The sequence below is a fragment of the Epinephelus moara genome, chromosome 3 (genome assembly GCF_006386435.1).
Source record: "Epinephelus moara isolate mb chromosome 3, YSFRI_EMoa_1.0, whole genome shotgun sequence".
NCBI lineage: Eukaryota > Metazoa > Chordata > Actinopteri > Perciformes > Serranidae > Epinephelus > Epinephelus moara.
In genome coordinates, this window is record NC_065508.1 from 23,481,193 (window position 1) to 23,504,143 (window position 22,951).

The 22,951-nt window shown below is 40.5% G+C and overlaps 2 protein-coding genes across 2 annotated transcripts in view; both read right to left on the reverse strand.

Moving 5' to 3' along the window:
* The window catches only part of uvrag (UV radiation resistance associated gene), a 119,526-nt gene extending 114,194 nt beyond the window's left edge, over positions 1-5,332 (reverse strand). Inside the window, exons 1-3 of the mRNA XM_050039059.1 lie at positions 5,033-5,332; positions 1,403-1,520; positions 436-470 (exon numbers count right to left, since the gene is read on the reverse strand). Coding sequence (XP_049895016.1) covers positions 436-470; positions 1,403-1,520; positions 5,033-5,137 — 258 coding nt within the window. The 5' untranslated portion in view covers positions 5,138-5,332. The remainder of the gene's footprint in view (positions 1-435; positions 471-1,402; positions 1,521-5,032) is intronic.
* A 3,643-nt stretch (positions 5,333-8,975) lies between these two features.
* dgat2 (diacylglycerol O-acyltransferase 2) lies at positions 8,976-22,542 on the reverse strand. Its single transcript, XM_050040627.1, has 8 exons — positions 22,213-22,542; positions 19,927-20,055; positions 19,539-19,646; positions 18,349-18,419; positions 13,870-14,074; positions 13,145-13,319; positions 11,399-11,601; positions 8,976-10,536 (listed from the first exon to the last, which is right to left on the reverse strand). Exons 1-8 carry the CDS (start codon positions 22,250-22,252, stop codon positions 10,382-10,384), a joined length of 1,086 nt encoding a protein of 361 aa, XP_049896584.1. The 5' UTR covers positions 22,253-22,542; the 3' UTR covers positions 8,976-10,381.
* Positions 22,543-22,951: the final 409 nt, after the last annotated feature.

Sequence of the window (22,951 nt, forward strand, 5' to 3'; positions counted from 1 at the left end):
GCTCAGTGTGTGACGTGCACTTGTAGATAAAATATAGGCCTATATTAATGAAGGTTCATTAGTACGGTTTTGTATTTCTCTGTAATGTAGCACAGTGTTAACAATGTTACTGATACTATTCTTTCTCACACCTTAAACCACCAAAATATATCATTTAATGATTAAATTAATATCATAAACATGCGGGCGACTAGTCGACTAATGGGCCTAAGTGATGACTATTGGTCAGGTTATAGTGAAACAAGTCCAGAGTGGCTAAATGTGTGACTGGCAGAAAGGTAGCAGGTATGAATGTCAGCCTTCATTGTGACACTGCACATAGAGACCTGTGTACTAACACACACTGCAACAGCAGAGCTGCAGGTGATGACAACACCCTGGTCCTACTCTAGGAGGCAGACATTCACAGTTTAAGGTTTAAGTAAGTATACTCACCAGCGAGTCTCGTATGACTTCACTCTTGTAAAAATCTAAAAAGACATACAAGAATGCTGATTAACAGAAGATAGAAAACTCATGCAAAAACAACTGGGCTGGATATACTCTGAGGTCAGGTCTCATTTGTGAATTTGAACCAGTTTCTCAAGTGATTATGTCATCTAGAGTAAACTCCTGAAGCTGTTCAACATGCAGCGAGGACACCACGATGACTTCATTGGATTATGGGCATGTCCTGATTCAGAGTTGGCAGCCGTGCATTTAAAAAAAGCACCTGACTGGATCACCCCTAAGTACTCTCACAGAAACCAAACGTAAATGGTAAGTGGACCGCACTTGTTTGGTGCTTTTCTAGTCTTCCGACCACTCAAAGCGCTTTAACACTACATGTCACATTCACCCATTCACACACACACATTCACACACTGATGGAACAACCATCGAAGCAATTTGGGTTCAGTATCTTGCCCAAGGATACATCGACATGCAGACTGGAGGACTGGGGATCGAACGGCCAATAAGCCACAGTCGCACCAGCCCATGCCTGTACTGGTTCAATGTCAATGCCGCAGCTCCGTAAAGTGAAAACTGATGAAATAATGAGCCCAAAGAGATGAATTTTGTGTCCAAAATCATTGTAATAATATAGGATCTTTCCTGACAGAGACAATTATGATTTGGCTTGAGCTGCTCACTGATTAACTGAAGCATCACAAACAATATAATGACAATTAAGGCAATTTGGATTGTCATCATTGTCATGACCACCTTAGCTGTAGTAGTAACATTACTTCACATGGGGTGGAAAGTAGCACATGATGCAGAGAATTATAATTTGCATAGTAAAACTTTACATGCACTACATGTGAGCTTGCTGAGAACAGATCAACCAATGTTACTCACTGTCAGCTGGAGTAACAGGGTGGAAGGTGTGTGTGTGTGTGGGAGGGGTGTTAACACTGACCTCTAGATATGCGGTCTCCTATACAGAGGTGGAGGGTGAAGTAAGTGTCCAGCAGTGGGGAACCATTCTTGTTGACAATGTTTCTGGCCGCGATGCTCCGGAGATGACGCAATCGCCTCTGTTTGGCAGGGAGAAAAACAGAAAGAGATGGAGGGAGAGTGAGGACAGAGTGAGAACAAATAACAGATATCAGGCCTGTTGTATTCGGTTTCACTCTGATCACGTGACGGTCGTCGGCAAATACTATCTAGGCTGTTCTGTAGACACAAAACCCTCACAGGACAAGGGGAAAGAGATGCCCACAGAGGTCAATTAAGCACCACATTGTACGGTCTATATATAATCAGCCTAAAATAGCAGTTGTTTCTCGTGCACAGAGGCCCCTCCGGCTGTGATAGCCTAAGTGTTGGCTGTCCAGATAACCAAGGCATGGTGTCTTCATGGCACAATTGAACTACCCAGTTAACTCTGCAGGCATGGTTAGTCATGACAGTCACATGAGAAGTGTATCAGCAAAATAATTTATCACAAAATCCACAAATCGCAACAAGCCAACTAGAGGAGAAAAAAAAACATCATTTATAAACAAGTCAGTATATCAGTTTATCTTAACGCTCGCATACCAGTGATGCATAGTTAAGACAAGTAAAGGCTTGGCACAGAGATGCCATTTGGCAAGTTCCCGCTTCAGGCAAACACGTCACCACAGCACAACTTCTCTCTTGACCGGCAGGCCCGGCCTCTCTCCTGCAGCCAAACTGAGACTAAATCTAAGTCATGGGATTCCCTATAAGATTAAGGGCCTCACACACAAAAACACTGATTGTTCTACAAGAGACTTTTAACCCCCCTTCTTCATAAAAATGTGAGTGCACATTTCTGAATGGGCTAATGTGGACCACAGGCAGAGACAAACGGTTGTGAGTACAATTGTGAAGTATGAAACTACTCATGTGTGTTGAGCTCTCTACAATAAAACCACACTAACATCAGAGCCCTCATTAAAGACCACGAGCTTGACACAATCAAAGATCAAAGATAGGATCATCATTAGTTCATCAAGTGTTATAATGTGATCAAAACGTCCAGAGGTGGTATGTGGCAGTGACTGCTGTGACAAAATGATTAGCTGGTCACAAGGCCTCAGCTGAACATCTGTAATACATGAACATACAGGCATCCATTTTCTTTACAAACTGGTGATCAGTCTTTGTTGAAACTATTTTAGAGAGGTGTTTATTCAGCTTTATGGTCTGCAGCCTGCAGGCTATAGTTTGTGGTGCTTTGGGTAGGTGTTCCTAACATTTACTCCACCCTCATTGATACATCACTGTTTCAGGGAGCTGTACAAGTTTAACTGGAAAGTGAGTGCATTATGTTGTTATGAGCATGTATAGTCTTGAATTACGTGCGCAGTCGAGCCAATCCAACAGCTAGAAAAAGTCTTACTGTCAAATTTGCCTAACAAACAGTACAAACAGCATACATGATAACTAACCCTGCAGGCTTTGTGCAGCTCTGGATGTCACAAGTTCAGGGCTGCCTTCAGCAAACACATAGTAATAAAGAACTTTAATCTACATGGTCTTTTCGGTTATAGATACCTTCAATAGGATATCACAAAAATAGTAGTAGTAGTTGCGAAATTGAGTGAATCTCTCCATTATTGCTAAGAGCTAGGGGTACCTAATCATGGCTGGCTTCCCTAATAATCCTGACTTTTTTATTCAGTATTTAAATATCACATTTCCTGCACCTTCAACACCATCAACTGGGCCATAAACGTGTCGTTAGGGAATAAAATAACAGACAAATATGTTCCTTTTTACTTTGCACAATCAACTGTATATTGAAGTACACGTTTTAAAATCTGAAAACACTTTTAGACACAAAAAACATGAACACAAAGTAATAAAAGGAATAAATCGCTTCATACATTCATTTTAAATTACACTTACAATTAGGGGTGTACAAAAATATCAATACACTTGGGTATCGTGATATTAGGCCTATTTTTTGTAATATTGTATCACTTCTCGGAAACACTATAAAATTTCAATTAATACTTATGCTTTTAATGTGTTGTGTGAGTCGTAAAGGGTGCTCCGGTATCTATTAAAAGTAGATTTTAAAATTGCAATATACATCGCCTTGCTTACTGTAAGGCAATATACAGCAATATATTGAATCGTAAACCCTGTATCATGATATGTATCGTACGTATACACAGCCCTACTTACAATTTCTCCTGAGCGAGCTCAATACCAACACTTGTGAAATTAAGAAAGTTTACCTCAGATTTATGAACACTACAGCAAATAGAACTGGGCCATATATAAGCATGACATTTAGATTTAATTAGGATATATTCTTATACATAGTAATCATACTATTGAAATAAAAGAAAAATAGGATTCGGGTTAACATTTGCTATGCGAACATTCAGTAAGTGTCATGTCTTCAACTTTTAATTCTGTATTTTGTTGAGCGTTTGTTATTTGTAGCCCTAACACTTTAACAGTTTGGTCTCAAGTATTTGAGCATTACCCTAGAAAAATATAAGTAGTCTATTTACTATGAATAACAGCAGAAACTCTCCTTACTCTCTCTGAACTGATCTGCTGACACAGTTTGACACCCACACTAACCACATTCTCTAAATGCTCATCTACAACTTATATTCACACCTCTACTGTGACTCTGAAGCAACACCCTGCTACGGTTGTCTACTGTAGACAGGCCCTACTTGGACTCCTGATGTGGACTGAATCAGTTTGATGTAGGTTTGTAGATGTAACAGGTCCGAGCTGCATTAGTAGGTAAATGATTGACTCATTGTATGTTGTGTACAGATCAGGTTTTGGCTCTATGAGCTGCACAATATCCATGTGATTCTCAGCCTCATGAAGATATCCATTAGAGTGGATAGCTTAACCAATATCTAACTAAAGCTCACAATGTCAGGGATGATAATGTGTCTGTACGGGGTCGATTTTACAGTAGAAGGTCGGTAGCCCTAATTAATAACTGTAAACTTGTTACATGTCGTTTACATATACATGAATGAATGGATATATGAATGAATGAGTGGCTAGATTACTTTAGAGGCTTTAAAAGGAGCGAAAATGAAAGTAGTTCATGGTCTAGACATGTTGCAAACCCTAATAAAGTGACTGCATGAGACAATACCTCATCCCACTGATGACATATGCTACTGTTCCCCTTTAACTGAGCTGTCACCTGCGTGCTGACATAACGCCAAGTTAAGTTGCCATTAGCAGAAGCATGCTAGCTTCGAGAACATTTAAACGTGTAAAATTATAAATACCCTTATAAAAGAGCAACACACTGCAAAGTCTGGGCTCAAAATTGCCTAAAACCAGCCTAACTGGTGTTGGTGTGTCTGGGGTGTCACAGCAGCTCCTTTAATTTCCAGTAAGCTAGCTAACTGTAAGCTAGCAGGTGCTAGCTAACTAGCTAGCCTGACAGGCCTGCCGTGTCTCTCCAGGCAGCAGTTGTAACTGCCGTTCCAAACTAGTGTATAACACACTGAGGCGGCCCAGTACAAGTTTTCCTGTGTCATTTCAAAGCAGTTCACGTTAAGATGAGCTCAGCCGGGTTTGCATTTACCTGCTGGGACGTGAGCTCTACATGTAAGGCTCGAGAGGATGAAGCTCCAGAGTTGGTGACAGAGGCGGCGGGGATGGCGAGAACCCGACCGGTGATGGAGTTCATCCTCCTGTCGGCATCTAGCGGCTCCCCGTCATTCAACAAAACATCCCATCCACGACATCCAGAGTAGTCGGCTTAAAGATTGCGAAGCTCCAGGTAACCGCCAGAGACACGCAGACGTGGTTGTTTGTGTGGGTGAAGCGCTACAACAGCTGTCAGCTAACCAACGGGACGTAAACAAAGTACAGGCTATTTTGCTACACTGGTTCGGAAATCCGTCTCCGGTTGGGAGGCGCGACATCGAGGCTTCTGATTGGCTCAAGTGCACGTCCGTCACGTAAAGGCGGTGCCTGCTACTGCAAACTCGTGCTCCTATTGGTTGTTATATCTGTTTGTATTTCAGGATGGGGCGGGTGTCCGTTGAAATGTGTCAAAGCTGCAAAATATAAGGAAATTACAGAGCACAGCGTGACATGCAGGTGACAGTTAAATGGTGGCACTCGGACAATTTCCCACCTCTAATCTCTATTAAGAACAATACAAAATGTGACGAAAAATATTTAAATTTATGATGCAATAGCTATCCCAAGGGCTCTCAAAGTACACAAACATCAGGCCATTAATCAACAGCGGATAAAAGGGGGAGCTACAGTTACACAAATAAGTGCGAGAGCAATAATGTCCAACTTGTGCTCTCTATTTGTAATACTTTTATATTAAATTATTCCTCATCTAGCGGTTAGGGAAAGGAAAAGACCTCAGGAGGCCCCTGGATCCCATGGACAGAGGAAGTACTGAGACTCTTGCTTAAGAAAATGTAGTAATACCACAGTGTAAAAATACTCCATAACAAGTTCTGCAAAATTCCACTTAACTAAAAGTAGCCTACAATCAGCAAAATTTGGAAGTATCGAAAAAATCTCTCAGTGCAAATTACACATTTAAGTGTTGCATATATGTTAAGCTTATTATTGGACTATTATTGATGCATCAACTCTTAAGCAGCATTATAATGTAGCTAATGTCGCAATCAACATGTTAAGTGTGAATTTGCAATGTAACACCAGATGGCAGATGACTGTAGTTTACTGAAAGTATACTCTTTCCATCTACATCTAAGTACTGAATAGTATCATGTGAGAATACTCATGCACAAGTACCCCAAAATTGTACTTATACTTGAGTAAATGTACTTTGCTTTCCACCACTGCTGCATCTTCACTACTAAGCCTTCACCACCCTGACTGCAGAATATGAAGCAGCCATCAGGGGGCAGCATCAGCCACATGGAGAAGTTCAGTCTCCACAGGGTTATTGGACTTAACAAACACTGGGTTATTGATTGCGTTCTGCTTATAGGAATGCCCAGTATTGTGTATGTAAAACAGACCCTGCATGGTTTGGTGAACGGCTTGTAGGTGTACAAAATAAGCCTTTAAAACATGCAATGAACACTTTTACTTTTAATATTTCAGGGCAAGCACATTGCATTAAAAATACTCCTGTACCTTTAAGTAGCCTAGCATTTTCAGTGCTGGACTTTTACTTTTAACAGTGTATTTTAGACTATGGTTTTACTTAAAGGGGGACTTCAGTATTTTTTCAACTTGGACCCTATTTTCCAGGACCAGTATTACACAACAGGGTCATCAGCATTGTAAGGTCAGGTTGCATTGTAATCACAACATGGGAAGTATGCACCATCATTGAATGTCCACTAAAAGTGCTTGTTTTTGCCACTACAGGCTCAGATTATTATTTTATGTGTCTGATATTATTGAAACATCCCTACAGAGATAGACCTGTTTGTTAAAGCGTAAGATCCTTTAGCAACAGGCCCGAAATTGCTATTGCCAAACCAACCAGATTCCATTCTAATGAAGTGCAATTTTAGCATGTATGAATCCAGCATATTTTCACATCCAACTGGGTGAATTAAGGACTTATTTAAAGCAAACCAGAGTTGATATTTGTTGGAGCAGTGGAAAGACGAACCAAGATGACTTTTATGAGTTTTATTTTGTTTCTGTCAATTTTGAACAAAGTTTGTTTTACTATGACAGAATTAGTTGTTTTTTTAATGGAATCTGGTAGGTTTGGTGATAGATGATTTCAGGGCTGTTTCTGGTTCAATAAAAAGGATCTCAGGGTGTTTTCACATTTAGTCCTTTTTAAATGAGCTGAACTCAATCCTTTTAAAGCGGACGAAAAAGTGGACCAACAGAAAAGGGACTCAGTTCTTTTTGTGTTCACATTGTCAGTTCATTTGAAAGAGGATTCAGTTCTCTTTCTGGTCAACTTCAGCTCTGACGGGGCTTCAGTCCTCTCTCTGTTCAAACTATAGCCTATATGTATAAAAGATATTGACATAGTTTTGTTTTTACTTTGATGTAGCACTGCAGTGTGGTTATGAAGCCCCTCACTTTCTGTGTGCTGTAAACTGTTGCCAATTGATGTATTCTACATTCCACATCTGGAAATGTGCAGTATCCTCTGTGGACCAAACTACTCCTCGTCCTGCGTCCTTGCAAGCGTTACAGGGCGATGTGGTTTTGTCTATTTTTTCAGGCGTCCCAATGCAACAGCATGCAATCTAGAGGGCTGAATCCAGTGGCAAAGAGCAAAGTGAACCTGGAGCACTTTGTGTTCACAAGGCTCAGGTGAAGTGAACTGCACCACCCCCGAGGGGGTCTGAGTTTGGTTAACTTCTGAGGGGTCGGAGTTCTCTTGCAGTGTCCACATATGCCCAAAAAATACTGAGTCACCGCTCTGAGTCTGTTTAGAGGGCTTAAAAGGACCAAGTGTGAAAACACCCTCAGCATTTTTTGCACATATGTGAACACTCCAAGAGAACTCAGACCCCTCTGAAGCGAGCCAAGTCCGCAGTGCAGTTCGCTTCACTGTGCATCGTGAACACAAAGTGCTCCAGGTTCACTTTGCTCTTTGCCACTGCATTGAACCCTCCAGATCACATGCTGTTGCACTGGGAGGCTTGGGAAAAAAATAAAAAAATAAAAAGCAACCACGTTGGCCTGTAACACTTTCAAGGACGCAGGTAGTTTGGTCCACAGAAGATACTGCACATCTTCAGATGTGGAATGTAGAATGCAGCAAACGGCAACAGTCTACAGCACAGAAACACTGAGGTTTCCTCCCATTTTAAGTTCATCTGAAAGCGAAGGGCTTCATAACTGCACTGCAGTGTCATGTCAAAGTAACAACAAAAAAACAATATCAATATACATTACATATAGTGTGAACAGAAAGAGAACTGAGTCCCTTTTCTGTTGGTCCACTTTTTGGTCCACTTTAAGAGGACTGAGTTCAGTTTTCTAAAAAAAAAAGGACTATATGTGAAAACCCCTTTATTCTGACAAAAAGGTCTGCCTCTGTTATAATCTGTCATAATGTTCCCAGATACTTATAAAAATCTGAGCCTGTCAGTGGCAAAAACAAACACTTTAAGTGGACATGAATTGAAGGTGCACATGTGCCCCCAGTGATTACACTGCAGCCCTCTCACTCAGTACTGGACAAAATTCAAAATAGTGTCCAGGGTGGACCTAAGTTACCTTTTAAATCAAGAATCCGGATGCTTTATCCACCACTGTTTTACCGTGTATGGCAAACCTTGGTCACCTGCTAGTGAGCAAGTACTGTAAGTAAAATGCTTTGAATTTAACAGCAATACAGCTACTTAAAGGGAGCATTTATATGTTTAGGCCTTAATCTTGACAATTAAGTATGCCATGTTGAATAAGCTTGAACATGTTTGTCCCGCAACGGCCTTGAAGAAATCATAATGAAATGATGGATGTCTCTGAGAAAAAGATGTAGCATTGAAATGTATGTCTAAGTGATGGGGAAGTGTTTCCAAAAACAAGACACAAGAACACACATCTCCTTCTGAAAATATACAAAAGTTTAATTTAAATATCAGCAGACAGGTGATGCCATTCATCATGTAGACAGGTCTCGCTGTTTATTGCTTGCAAATTTATTGCACATGCCTTACACTGCCATTTAGAAGAAGGCACAATGGTGAAACCAGAGGAACACTGCTCTTCAAATGACAATCTCATAATTTACTGCCTGTCTTCATGCTCATCAACATGACACAGGCTTACTTACTTTGATAATTCCTAGGATATATTCTACACTTACTTACTCTTATTTTACAAAAGTACCAGTGACACCCTCGAACATAACATAATACCAGTAAAAAGACCGGTATAATCCCTTCCTTTTCAATTATCACCCATGACATGGTTACAAAGAGATCCACTGTATGCTGGAATCATCATACATCAAGATTTTCACCCACATCCTCATCCCTTCATCTTCTTCAGCTGCAGCTCAAAATCACTCGACGATACAAGACATCTCCGTGGTCTTTGTTGCATAGACAAAACACACCCATCCAGACCTTGAACACCAGTAGGACAAGAAAGGGAAATCAAGCCAAGCAGCGCAATGACTGTCTTGAAAAAAATCTCATATCAAAGGCACAAAAACCTCAGAAGGTAATCAGCAATACAAAAAGTGCATCAGAAATATTCATTGAGGGACAAGCCCAAAAATAGGCTTGTTCCTCTCTATAGAATACAATTAATACTTTATGGCATTATACAATCACAGGCACACATGGTCTGTGCATTCACAATATAAATCCACCCTGTAGAATTCCTTAACTTTGGGCTTTCATACAGTAGAAATACATGCATGCGTGGGGACAGCATAGGTCTTTGGCTCAATTAAACTTTTGGGCTTATTATCCCGAGAATGAAGTCATTATCTTCCATTTGCATTGTTTGTGCATTTAGCATATATCAGGATCCTGAAGAGGGAAGGAGAATTATATGGCTGCATGAGTGAAAGACAGCAAAAGCATTGGCACTTCTTGGAAGTCCTGCATGTTACCTTCCAGCTCCATCTAGTGGAACTCACCCCCCTCTGCACTGATAAGACAAATAGAAAAAGAAACAATGGCACACTTTTTGATGTGGGATTAGGTTTAACTTTGTCCAACCTGACTACAGCAGCAGGGAGAGGTAACTATTCTTCAAACCTGCCATTTCCTGAGAAGGAACGACTGTATGCCTGTGTACATGTGTGTCTGTTTGCGAAACGATGCAGAGAGCAAAGGTTTCTTGAGCAAACGTGCTCGTTCGTGTGTAGAGTTTTGCAGTCCAGAGATAATCCAAATCGGGCACCAAGATTGGATGGGGACAGGGTGGGGAAGGGGGGGCGGAGGGGTCTGAAGATACTGTCACAGTTCGGAGCTTCGACAGGGCCCCCCTTGTCCTCTCACTGGATGTACAGGACGTCACTCTCTTTCAGGCCAAAGCGGGTCTTGTACTTGTCAAAAAGGCACTGGAGGGACCTGATGTACATTCCATGGTACAGATCCACCATTTCCTCAGTTGGATTCTCAATTTTTGGCACTGTGATTGGCTCCCCAACTATAATAGAACAGGAGAGGATTAGAACAAAGAGCTAGTCAAACTAATCTGGGTTGAAACTGTTAGAACCATTAGTGTTAACCATTAAAGGAATACCTAACCCACGAAATGATCATTTGTACATCAATTACTCACCACGTGTTACGTTGAAGTTATATAGAAAACCTTGTTTTTCTTGCATGCGTCCACAGTGAACGGAGAATCCAAAAACAGAAAATTCTCGATGAACTGGAGTAAACGGGGGCCATGTTTAGCACCAGTTTACAAACTCTGACACAAGTCATACAGTATATTTGAAGTCTTATTTATTCAGTTGTATGTTCAGTACTTCCAAAACACATGCCTTTTTTGCTAAAACCTTACTATTACGACTGTTTGTATGGACTTAAACTTTACTCACTCATTTTATTAAGCAAAGTTCAAAGGTACGTATTTGCGCGGTGGTTTGTGTGAGACTGTTTATGAGGGTGTGTTTTGAATAGTAAGATTTGGGCGAAAAATGTCAAAAAACAAGAGTGTGTTTGGGAAGTACTGAGCATGTAACTGCATAAATATATGAGAGTTTTGATATCGTTTTGCTTTTTTAAAAAGAAATATGGCCCCCATTCACTCTAGTTCATCAAGACTTATCTCTGTTTTTGGATTCTTCGCTCACACGTGGTGAGTAATTGATAGACAAATTATTACTTTCTGGGTGAAGTTCTCCTCTGAAGTTGGACAAAGCAAATGCTGACTTTGTCTGTCCGGTTAATCTGTTACCTGTAATCAACTGTACTAAAATACAGTATTGTTGACATTTGTAAAGATAACACTAATGTGTACTTCGGAATCACTCTAAACAAACATTAGCAGACAAACTTGCCTATGGTGGTGATAGGCTTGCCATAAGGCACAATGCCCCAGGAGTCGCCGAAGAAGAGGCCACATCCATGGAAAAGGCATGGGGCAAAGCCTAAGATCTTCTGTAATCTCTTTTGGATATTTCTCCAGTAGCTCCCCTCCTCGAAGATCACCTGCTTGTAGGCATCATTCTCTCCGAAGGAATACACTGGAACCAGGTCAGACCTGAGGAAACACAGAGGAGGATTCAAAAACTATACCCTAAATGGACATTTGCAAAAGCACTGCTACTGTAGGACGATACCAAGACATGTTTCAGCAGCAACAAAAAGACGTTTAAGGAACTTTCCTCTAGATACTTGCAGACTTAATATGACCTAAATTATATGCCATGATATTTTTATTGCCCTTATCAAATCTTTGAATCAACTGGCTTGGCACTCACTTTAAAGCATGGCACATCTGTCAAACCCAAATATGATTTCACATGATATTTAACATATATGTCTCTTCATCACTGACAGGCCAACCTCAGTTGCCATAGAAGAACAAAAACAATGGAAAGTTGCATTAGTTGTGGTTTTAAATATGCAACGTGACAACTAGGATGAATCAGTAGGTGGTGATAATTAGCACGTAGGCAGACTGTTGTAATTTGCTGTTGTGAAATCACAGACATTTCTCTGTTTTGTGTGGGTCTGTATTCAGCGTTATTGTTGGTGAACAGCCAAGCTTTTGTCTCGCGACATATAACAGTTATGAAAGCATTTATGTAATCAGGGGACTTTCTGGATTGATATCAAATCTACCTAAATCTGGAGCCGTGTTCAAAATTTAACATTTGACCAGTGGCCTAAACATTTCCAGAGGACGCTTTTGGAACCAAAACTTTTAGTACTCTTAATTTCATTACTGCTCAAAATAATCAGCATTTATAGACGTTTTTCATACATTTTCATAAACCAGTCCTTGCACAAAGAATCTTTTTAGTATGTGACCCTTTAAAACAATACAAAGTCAGCTCATTACCCCCTTATTGTGAGCTGTAAACACTCCACCGAGCAATTTTTACCTCCTCACACGGTTTAATTTGTTTCTTCAAGGGCTGAAAGGAAGGAACTATCAAGTATTTTACTAGAAATAAATCAAAATGTCACAAATGTGTCATTATTTAACTGTTTTTGACTTAATTTTATTCTATAAGCATCAAAACAAAGCTGGAAAAGCTCCAGAAATTGAAACCAAAGTGACCTCAATTCACAGCTGAAGCTTATTCCAGCTGGAATTGTAACGGTTATGAATGAAGTTCTGCATAACTGCATGTCTCCTCTAGCAAGTTCTAAGCTTCTTTGGCCAAGGTGCACCCTGTGATAATCCACAGCTATATTACAGAGGGAATCAGGCTTGTTTGGGTAACTAGACAAACAGGGTCCACCTCCTTTTGTAATACACTTTGTTATAGTGATTAATGCATGGCTGAGTGCAGCCCAATGCCAGCTCATACACTGCCCAAAAGGGAACTGCGTGCCACGAGCAGCTCCAAGCTCTGAGGCACAACACTGCACATTCATAAAAGATTTGGTGATGCTCTCTGTGAGGTAATTTTCAACCTTTCTGTGAGTGATAATCCAGGGTTTAATCATTCCAATGAGTCACTACAGCCCTGAGAATGACATTTTAATGTTCAAATCTGATTTATTCAAGGCTCTGTTTTGTCGCTGCAACTGCACGTGTCCTTGTCTGCGGAGTGTTTGTGCTGCCGGCTCACCCTTTCTGTAAGGCCAGCCTCACAAAGCCTTTGCGGTTCTTCAGGGTGACAGAATTCATGCCTGGTGCACACTGCAGAGATTCCGCCGCTCCTCCAACAACGATGATCACAGCATTTCCCGTCCCGTTACGCGACAGCAGGTAGTCAATGGAGTTCCTGTTCACTGGACAGATACCTGATAGGGATAAAGACACGTGGGAGGATGATTCAAACTGCAGTGAAGAAGCAATGCATGAGGCAAATACACTGACTTAAGTCTGTTTACATCTTCCTATTCCTATTATATGTGGTTAAATGCTGGCTGCAAATATTGTTCATCAGTCTGCATTGCTCTGCAGCAAAATCCTCAAGTCTAGCACCTGAAAGTAAAAACATTGTCTCAAAACTACAGAAATTTTGTAGAAAAGACAGTTACATTACACAATACAACAGAAAAAGGGTCACAAAGAAAGTTGTACAGGGGCTATTTACCAATGAGGCATTTCGAAACTACATGTACAATAACCTATAGTAACTTTAGAGAGTATGCACAGTATCTTTGGGTAAAACTGAACAGCAAACAGCCCTTCAGAACAGAACAGCTAAAGCTCTATCAATCAGGAGATCCAAGTAAACAGAAGCTGTTTCAGCTGTGCAACAGGACAAAGGTCGGCTCCCTCACCGATACACTTATCAGTCTTTTTAAGAACTCAAATTAGACTCCACTGCTTCTCCACTCATCTCACCTCCTGACATGAGGTAGTCTCGCAGGACAGGCAAGCGGAAGTTTCCTGCCAGGGTTGCCAGGGAAGGCTTGATGCCCGGGAATTTCTTAGAGAAGCCTGTGGCCTCCGTCCCAAAGTTGCAGAAAGCACCGAAGCAGAAGATGCCGTGAGGGTGGTAGCCGAAGATGTAGTTCCGGCTGGGCAGCAGGTTGTGGGTTTTAATGAGCTGGGGGACAAGAGCACAAAGAGGAGCAGTGTGAGGCTGATTTCCATATGAGGGGCACACTGCTGGACTGGGAACAGCTGATCGGAGAAATGTCATGTTAGTGACCAATATGGCTGAAGGGCTTTGAGAACAGAAGCTGTAACCAGTTTTACAATAAATACTGTACTTAATATAAACAGTATAAACTACAGTATATTCCTATCTCATGTTTATGATTTACTGGTTCCAGCCTGGTTGATTTCATTCCTCTTTGTTTTGTGTAGCTCTTTGTCATATAGTTTTTGAGACATGCTTTGAAAATAAACCTCATTATCATTATTTTTACAATCTTTATAGTATTCTAATATTTGCAGCTAGTAACAGTGGGTCCCAACTGGTGGGTCGCAGTCTAAAAGTGGGTCACGGGTCCATTCTGAATGGACCACGAAAGACTTGCAAACATATCACATTTGTAAGAAACACACTTTATTTTTAGGTAGCCTACAGTGAATTTTCAGCACAGAGCTTTTATTTTGAAGTGCTGTTTCATGCTGTGGAGTCTGAATAACAGGCAGATACTTGACAGAGGCAGCAAACTAACTCAATGACACGGCCAAACTAAACTAAACATTAAACTTATGACTAAGGAGAAATCTGGGCCCTGTGGCTGGACCAGTTGGGAACCACCAGTCTATAAAATGTAAGACAACAGTGAGGAAAAGCTTTTTACAGTGTTCTGATCCCCTTATTTGTTTTGCCTTGCTCAAAAATGTTAAATTTACGTTCAGTTTTCAAAAGCAGAAAAGAAGCAAATCCTTATATATTTATTTTTAAATAAAAAATATAATAAATCAATTATCAGTATAGCAACCGGTTAGTATATGAAATTTTTAATCCATGCACGTATTCTGTAGCTTCATCTTTAACTGTAAATGCATGTGTATGTATATGGATATGTGTGCTCAATTATTAGTTTTGTCATTTTTCCTTTGTGAACACGACTCATACTCAAAACCTGCTCAGAATTAGTATGAATGGTATATGAATTTGGGACACAGCTTATGTTTCAGTAGAAATAGGACATCCTTATCAGCTGGAACCTGACACGATCTCCTCTGTCTCAGTACAGTCGTAAAATATTGACCGGCTATATATGTTGTACATGTATATTGCACTGGCAGCAATAAAGTACAGCTTTAAAAATTCAGCATTATTTTAACCTCTTGGTTTCATGTTGAACTTATAAAACAGCAGAATCTCATTAGAAACGTTAACTGTGCTCTGGTCTGCACTGTAGGTTTTAACCCATCAGCGTGTGTACACAGAGCTCCCCGTGCAGTTAGTCAAACACAACAGTTGCATAACCACATTAGCGAAGGAGATCACATTCAAGATCCCGGCAGGAGTCCACCTGGCCGGCATAGCAGATGAAATGGGCTTACAGTAGGACCAAGGGAGACGTGACTTTGTTATTGTCTTAATGTGCCTGTGAAGCTCAGGTCAGAGTTCTGGCTTGGTCTGTGGTTTTTAACATTGGCAAGTGAAGCTGAGTGCTGACGTTTAATCGTTCCTCCTTGCCTCCAAAAAACAACTACCTTAGTTTTGACTTTGTTTAATTGAAGAACATTCTGGCTCATCCAATCGTTGATTCGTTTAATGCATTTACTCGGTGCTAGTATTGGATCATACTGCCCTGGTGATATGGTTATGTAAAACTGTGAGTCGCATGTGTAATTATAGTGACATATTTTGTTTTTTATTTTGATAATCTGAGCCAGTGGAAGCATGTAGATGGTAAACAGAAGGAGCCCCAGAACAGAGCCTTGGGGAACACCGCATGACATTTTGTCTGCTTAGATCAGAGATCTGTATATCGTTGGTTTGTGGACTCCTGTTTTGAAGCCTGGCATTTTGACCATTGCCATCTTGGATTTAGGGATTCAGAGGTGGCCATATTTGGATGAGAGGGTGAAGCTATGGAGGAATGAGGGGTGGATCTGACTGAGAGCCCAAAGACACTATCCATAAACAGCCTGTCACTCAAAGCTGCCATGTCTTTAATTATACATAACTTTAGGCCTTCAAAAAATTTAAACAAGTGAGTTACATAAAAAAATAAAATAAAAAAAATCAGCCCCTGTACAGTTGTCATGAATGGGAAAATTAGCTTTACAGACCAAAACTGTTTTTTGTACCAGGTTGTAAGAATGTTTTATAAGAATGATGTTGGCTTCATTTTTCAGCCCCGGATATTGCCACTGGGCTCAGATGAGCAATTACGTATAAACACAAAGTGGCTCCTGTCCTTTAAGTAGGATTCACACCAGGTTAACACTGCCAGAAAGTCCCATACAGTTTTCCAGTCAGTCTACTAATATGTTGTGGTCGACTGTATCGAATGCAGCACTGAAATCACGTAATACTAAGAGGGAAATTCTACCACTGTCTGTGAATTAGTGGGTGATAAAATCACTAATATCACAGAAGAGTCTTTGTTTCTAGTGCTGAGGAAGACTTGCAGACATCCACGTAACACTCCAGACTCTTTACAGTCCCCACTTTGAATTTCAGGCTGGTTCGGACTTTGATCGGTGGCTTCCAACTCATAAATAATAGTCATATGTTCATGATAGATAGAGAATGCTTGCCCTACAATCAGTCGATGCCCTGCAGATAAGTATATTCTGTTTTGAGCTACGAGACAGTAAAAGTATCATTTAATGCACCTTTGACTGATTTATTTGACTCTATTGCAGTAGATAACCTTTCAACTAGAGACTCAGCCCGTCAGTAGCTAAAAACCTACATTTCAACATCTGTCAGAAAGCTAAAACTTTGCACAACAGCAAAAAATGTTGACCAATTTATATCTTGCTGCAATATTGAGATTAAAATAGGAGAAATGTGAGAGCCAGCTGGCCATCGAGCGTCTGGGTGACAAAAGAATGATCTCATCAACCTACCGGGACAAACGACTACATAGAACAAACTGTACAGATCAATAAGATGAACAAAGTTCAGCTGCAAAGAGAATGTCCTCAAAGACAACCCTCTTTTCTTTTTTTCAACTCTGTACAGTAGATAAGCTCGTCAACACCTGGGAAGAGTGGATTTCATACACTAAGATCTAGTCAGTAGTTAAGCTTTCTTTGATAGCACGAGTAAAACATTAATTAAAGAAATAATGGAATAAAACAAGCTGTGTTTCATTAGCATTCTGAGGAGTGAGGAGCCAACAAAAGCTAATTTAGCAGCAGGGAGGAATATATTACATTTGACAAACGTTCAATCCTGTATCTTTGAACACTGATTAACTCTGTTTTATGTGACAACACTTACAGGGGTGAGAGCAATATTGATAGGACAGTATCTGTATACTAGTAGTAGAACTGCGGCTAGTAATTAATAAATTGTTTTGTCTATTAAATACTAAAAAACTGTTGAGTAATGTCCATGAAATTATTTCTGCTTCCGAGAAGACATCATTTAATGTCCAACCACTCATCCAAAACTCGCAGATGTTCAGTTTACAATGATTGCAATATAAAAAAGCAGCAAATCATCTTACTGGAGAAGCTGGAACCAGTTTGCTATTTTTGCTTAGAAAATTATTAAAAATGATTACACAATAATCAAAGCAGTTGCAGATTATTTTTGTGGCCACCCACAAATTGATTATTCAACAGATTTTTGCAGCTCTAGTCTGTAAGAGTGATGATGACTCAATAAAATCCTGTGATTACTGGCTGAGTCATGAAGGACACGTAACCTACTCCACCCCTGACTTTTGGTTTCCTCAGTGACAGCGACAGTAGTGTGCATTCCCCTGCATGCAGTTTGTGTGACAGTCTGCGATAACGCTTCCTCCTACACCCTAAACCAGGTTTGTCCTCTCATCTAAAGATGCAGTGTGGCGTACAAACAAGGTTAGCACTGCTCCTTGGCCTATCAGGTAGAACAAAGTCCAAAACTCCCAACTCACGTCAAGCACTCATCACAATCAACACAGGACAAGGAGCAGCATGGAGCACACAGCTGATACCCGATTCACCCCTGATAAGCTTATCGTCAAACCTTTGCATGACTGGAAATCAATGCACTGGCTGAATCGTACAATACTGACTTTCCTAAACAAGGTTATAACAAGTCTGTATTTTTTGTGTGACAAAATACACAAAACTGTGCGCGTTTTTTGCAATGGCGTCCATACCTCAACAATTCTCTTGAGTTTCAAGGTTGGGGTCAGATAAATTAGCATAATTAAATAACGGCAAGAAACTGACAGAGTTACCTACCCTGACTGGGAAGTAGTCTCGAAAATATGTCCACACAGTCCAGTTTCTCACCCAAGAGGACCTCCTGCCACCTGAGGAGGACATTACAGATCAGAAATCACTTCATTATATAAAAAATACAGCTGCAACCATTATAGTAACTTTTTTTTTACCCTTCCATTATAAATAAATTAGTTTAAAAATGTTCATCCAGAGCCTGAGGTAACCTCTTCAAACTGCGTGTCTTATAGCGGACACGTATCCCCACATTTGAGAACCTGAAACCAATTAATCAAATTTTACTTGCTCTGTTATCACTGTTGATCCACAAAGTGTTTCAGCGCTATTGAAAAAAACCACAAGCTCCATAATTACATGTAAATATGACAGTCTACAGTCAGGCTAGTGGCACTGTAAAGCTATACTTTGGCATAGTGCTGCTGTGCATCATGCCAGTGGTTCCCAACTTGTGGGTCACGGGTCCATTCTGAATGAACCGCATGTGACTCACGCACATGTAAAGTTTGTAAAAAACACACTTTATTTTGAAGTACAGTGAATTTCCAGCACAGAACTTTTAGTTTGAAGTGCTGTTTCCCGCTGTAAACGAAGTGACTTATCGACAACTACTTGACCTTTTCGACCATTATAAAATGTATCTATTGATTTTAGAAATGTTTCTTGCTATGCAACTGGACCGAAATAAAGTGTTATCATTCATTCATTCAAACAGCGACAGCAAACTAGTTAAACGACATAGCCGAACACAACTATGACACTGAATATATTTAATTGTATGGACCTTTTACTGTTGACTACGGAGAAATCTGGACCCCACTGCTGGACCAGTTGGAAACCAATGATGGTGATAACCATGTTCACCAGTATAGTTTAGCTTGTTAGCATATCAACATTTGCTAATTAGCACTAAACACAAAGTACAATTCATTCATATGTTGTCACACTATTTGACAGTTTTAAATATTATCAATCTGTGTAACATTTTTAGACACTAAGATGCAACATCAAACTGACCAGAAACATCTTATGTAAATCATGCCTTTGCATATTTGGTAATTTCATCATCATCATCATCATCATCATCATCATCATCATCATCATCATCAGACCATTGATGTTCTTCACAGGGTGGTCAAAATTGGACTAATATGTAACTACGATTTCTTTGGTTGATATCTTTAATGTCTCGCCTTGTTTCGGGGTGTTCCAGTCAACGATGAGCCAGGCAGTGTAAATGGCAGCAATAAGCCAGCAGTCAGTGCAGAACATGTAGACGAGGAGGACAGTGCAGGCAGCCCCTGGAGGGAGAGACGAGAGAGAATGTACAATCAAGAATTTGAATAGAGATTATTGACAAATTACCTAAAATTATGGGCTAAATTAGAGGTTAAAATACTCAGTTACAAGCTAGGAGAGCAATCAGGACTCAGAAATAAGCATGTGTGCAGCTCAGAGACCTGACCTCCTTACCATGACACTAATGAGCCTAACATGCTAAATCTTCTAGGTTTCCTTGCTTTGTTGCAGCTTAAGTGAAATGCACAGCGCCCCCCCCTGCACACCAACACGCTCACTCACCCATGGCTAAGAAGCTGAGGACCCACTGCAGCACCGAGATGACCTGCAGATGTTTCTCCATCTTGGATCTGCAGGGCCAAAAAGTCACGGACAGGTCCTGCAGGGCGGAGAGGATGCTGGAGCCGGTGCCTGGAGACAAAACAGGAGACAATGAAAAAGGAGTTTTATCAAAAAGGTCACATATTCATGGGGAGGGATTACTGAAGACACACTTACAGAAGCTTAAAACATTCCTTGTAGTAATACTGTTCTAGTTCTGGTTTGACAACACAACCAAGCAGCCCGAAATCCACACAGCCTCAACTACTCACCAGCTCTTTCCAGTCGCCAGCCCGTGAAAGTGAAGCCATGCAGCTACATGTGAGGAGACCGAGGGAGCATGACGGACACATAAAGAGCGTCTGAGGCTACTCAGGCTCACACCACTGAGAGCCAATAAGAAGAGCTCCCCTCCAGAAAAACACTGTTGTCTAATCCCATCTGTGCACACTGAAAATAAACCAGCACGGAGCTGCTGATGGTAATACCTTGAAACTGTGATACTATGACGCCTTCAGGGCTATCCCTGCTTGAATCAGTGCCAGCGGCCGATGGAAAGGGACAGAGAGAGGGTCAGGAATATAAATGGTGACCGGTTCATGGCTGAATCTGCCCACTTATAGTATGTTATCTCTGAGCCAGATCAAACTGGTCACCAGACAGAGAGGTGCACAAACTCTATCCTGCAGATGAAGCAACAGGTGTCACAAAAATCATCCTGCTTCTCTCAATGTAGTAAGAAAGTAACACGACCGCATTGATAAATCTGAAACTGCACTGCCAGACTCATCTACAGCTGCAGAGTTGACTTAAAGGAGAAGTTCACATTTTTTCCATGACCATCTTATAATAATAGTGACAAGCCCATCTGTACATTTAGAGAGTTATTGGTTGCTGTAAGTGTTTCAACTTGACATACTGGGGATAAAATCCACAGTCCTTGTTTAATTTCACCATGACAGCCATTTCAAGTTCATTTATTTCCCCAGAAGAAATCACTTATTCTCATCTCAGACATCAACAAATAATTCTCCGTTCAGCCTAAATTTCAACTGCAGGAAAATGCAAAATTGGGTTGCACATAAAACTGGGGATTTGTTAGTACCCGACTTGGAAGCAGTGGCGTTAACAGCTGCAGAACACTGTAAAAATGACATTCAGTAGTAAATCTATGCTTCTTTTAATCCCCTTTAGTGTCACCTAGAACACTGGTTCCCAACCTAGGGGTCCAGACCCCCATTAGGGTTTGCAAAAGATTCACAGGTTGTCACGAGACCTTCTTGAATTTTAGAGGTGTAAAAAAACTTTTAAAATATATGTATATAGTAGGTCTATATTTCAGCAATTTATTCATTTCAATTTATTTTAAAGTTTAGATTAAGATATATATTCAAAAGAAAAAAATCTTAAGGAGGCACGAAGAAGACCTGAACACAGTCTACATTCACAGAGCTGTGTCCCTCTGCTGAATAGCCTCATCATGTGTCACAAAGTAGAGTTGAACCCACCAAAGCAAGAAAAGAACAAGCAAAAGAAAGAGGAAAACACTGCGTCTCTCAAAAAGAAGCCTCTTAAATATGTAAGATTGTTAATAATAATAATTATTATCATGATTATAATACAGAGAATTGCAAAAAACGTTTTTACAAACACCAGGAAACTCATCATTAATGCAATATTCACACCCAAATCTCTTATTAGACTTCCTGCAGGTAGGCATTTGGGTTAATTGTACAGTTTATCAGTTGGTCTGCTCTGTTTTTGTTATGCATTGAATTTTATAAGAAATGTCTATCAGATATGTCACTTAGTGAGGGGTCGTGAGTTTAGCCCTAGAACATGCAGAGTCTTTGTTGCACAAAAATAGTGATGATTTTACTTTTATTGCTTTGTTTAAGACCAGCCATGCTTTTTAAAACAGTTGTGACAATTTTTTAAAGAAAATAAATATATTTTTGGTTTGAAAATTCAGCATTTTTTATAGTTTTCCTGTTCCATTTCAGAAGTATCCCTCCAAAATTATTTTTGTCATGATAATACTGGTAATATTTTTAAATAACTTAAAGTTTTGTTGGTAAAAACAGATACTACAAAGTGCTGGACAGTGAATTAAACACTTGGCGTGTGCTGTGGGTCACTCATGTCCCTCTGACCTCTTTAATATCGACTCCCTGATTTGTTTGATCACCTCTGTTTGTTTGCCTGTCGTAGCCCCTCGAACACTTCTCAAACCACAAACCGTCTTACCTTTGAGGACGCCAGAGTATGCAGCAAGAATGGTCTTCATAGCTGAGGCTTCTTGGATGGAGAGGGTGCCCGAAAGAAAAAAAACACTCAGCTGTTTGCTCGCTGTTAGGAGGATGAAAGTCCAACCTTACTGCTCCTCTGACACGGCTGCCTTCAACTGTGGCAGGCTGCAGCGCCGAGCGGGCATTTAATCAGTGCGGGGAGGAGCCACAGAGACGGAGACAGGAGACTAAACTGTATAAATATTGTGCCAAGGAGTCTGGACGCGACGCGCCCTCCCTGTGCGGATACACGAAGAGCTGCAGGTGGGAATCACTGTTGCCCCTGCCCCTCTCTGCCTGTATTTATTGGGGCGGTCACGTGGGACAGCTGAGGAAAACATCGAGCCTGTACTGACCATTGATCCTGCCTCACCTCTGCTCCAGGTGTGGGTCTGATCTTTGGTTTGGATGTGAGACACATGTTTCAAAAAGTCACTGTGGGACATTTATTCTGTCAGATATCTGAACCTCTCCTGATTTGAGTAGTGTGTGTCCTACCTACAATATCAAGCCTGTTATTCCCCCACAAGGACATTTATTTGGATTGACACTAGTGTTTTCTTTGTGCTTTTTGTAATTATGTTATATCCCCCTGCATTTTTAATTTCCCCAAGCTATTTGGGATCAGTCGGACTCATTAAGTATAAAAACTAAACACTGTCAACGATAATAAAGTCCTAACATCTTCAAATGAGTAC

Bases quoted from the DNA above. Each gene is read 5' to 3' on its own strand.
- dgat2 (XM_050040627.1), bottom strand. From the start codon at position 22,252: ATGAAGACCATTCTTGCTGCATACTCTGGCGTCCTCAAAG. The intron at 19,647-19,926 runs GTGAGTGAGCGT...CTCTCCCTCCAG, and splicing joins CCTCAGCTTCTTAGCCATGG to GGGCTGCCTGCACTGTCCTC. The intron at 13,320-13,869 runs GTGAGATGAGTG...TATCCCTATCAG, and splicing joins AGACTACCTCATGTCAGGAG to GTATCTGTCCAGTGAACAGG.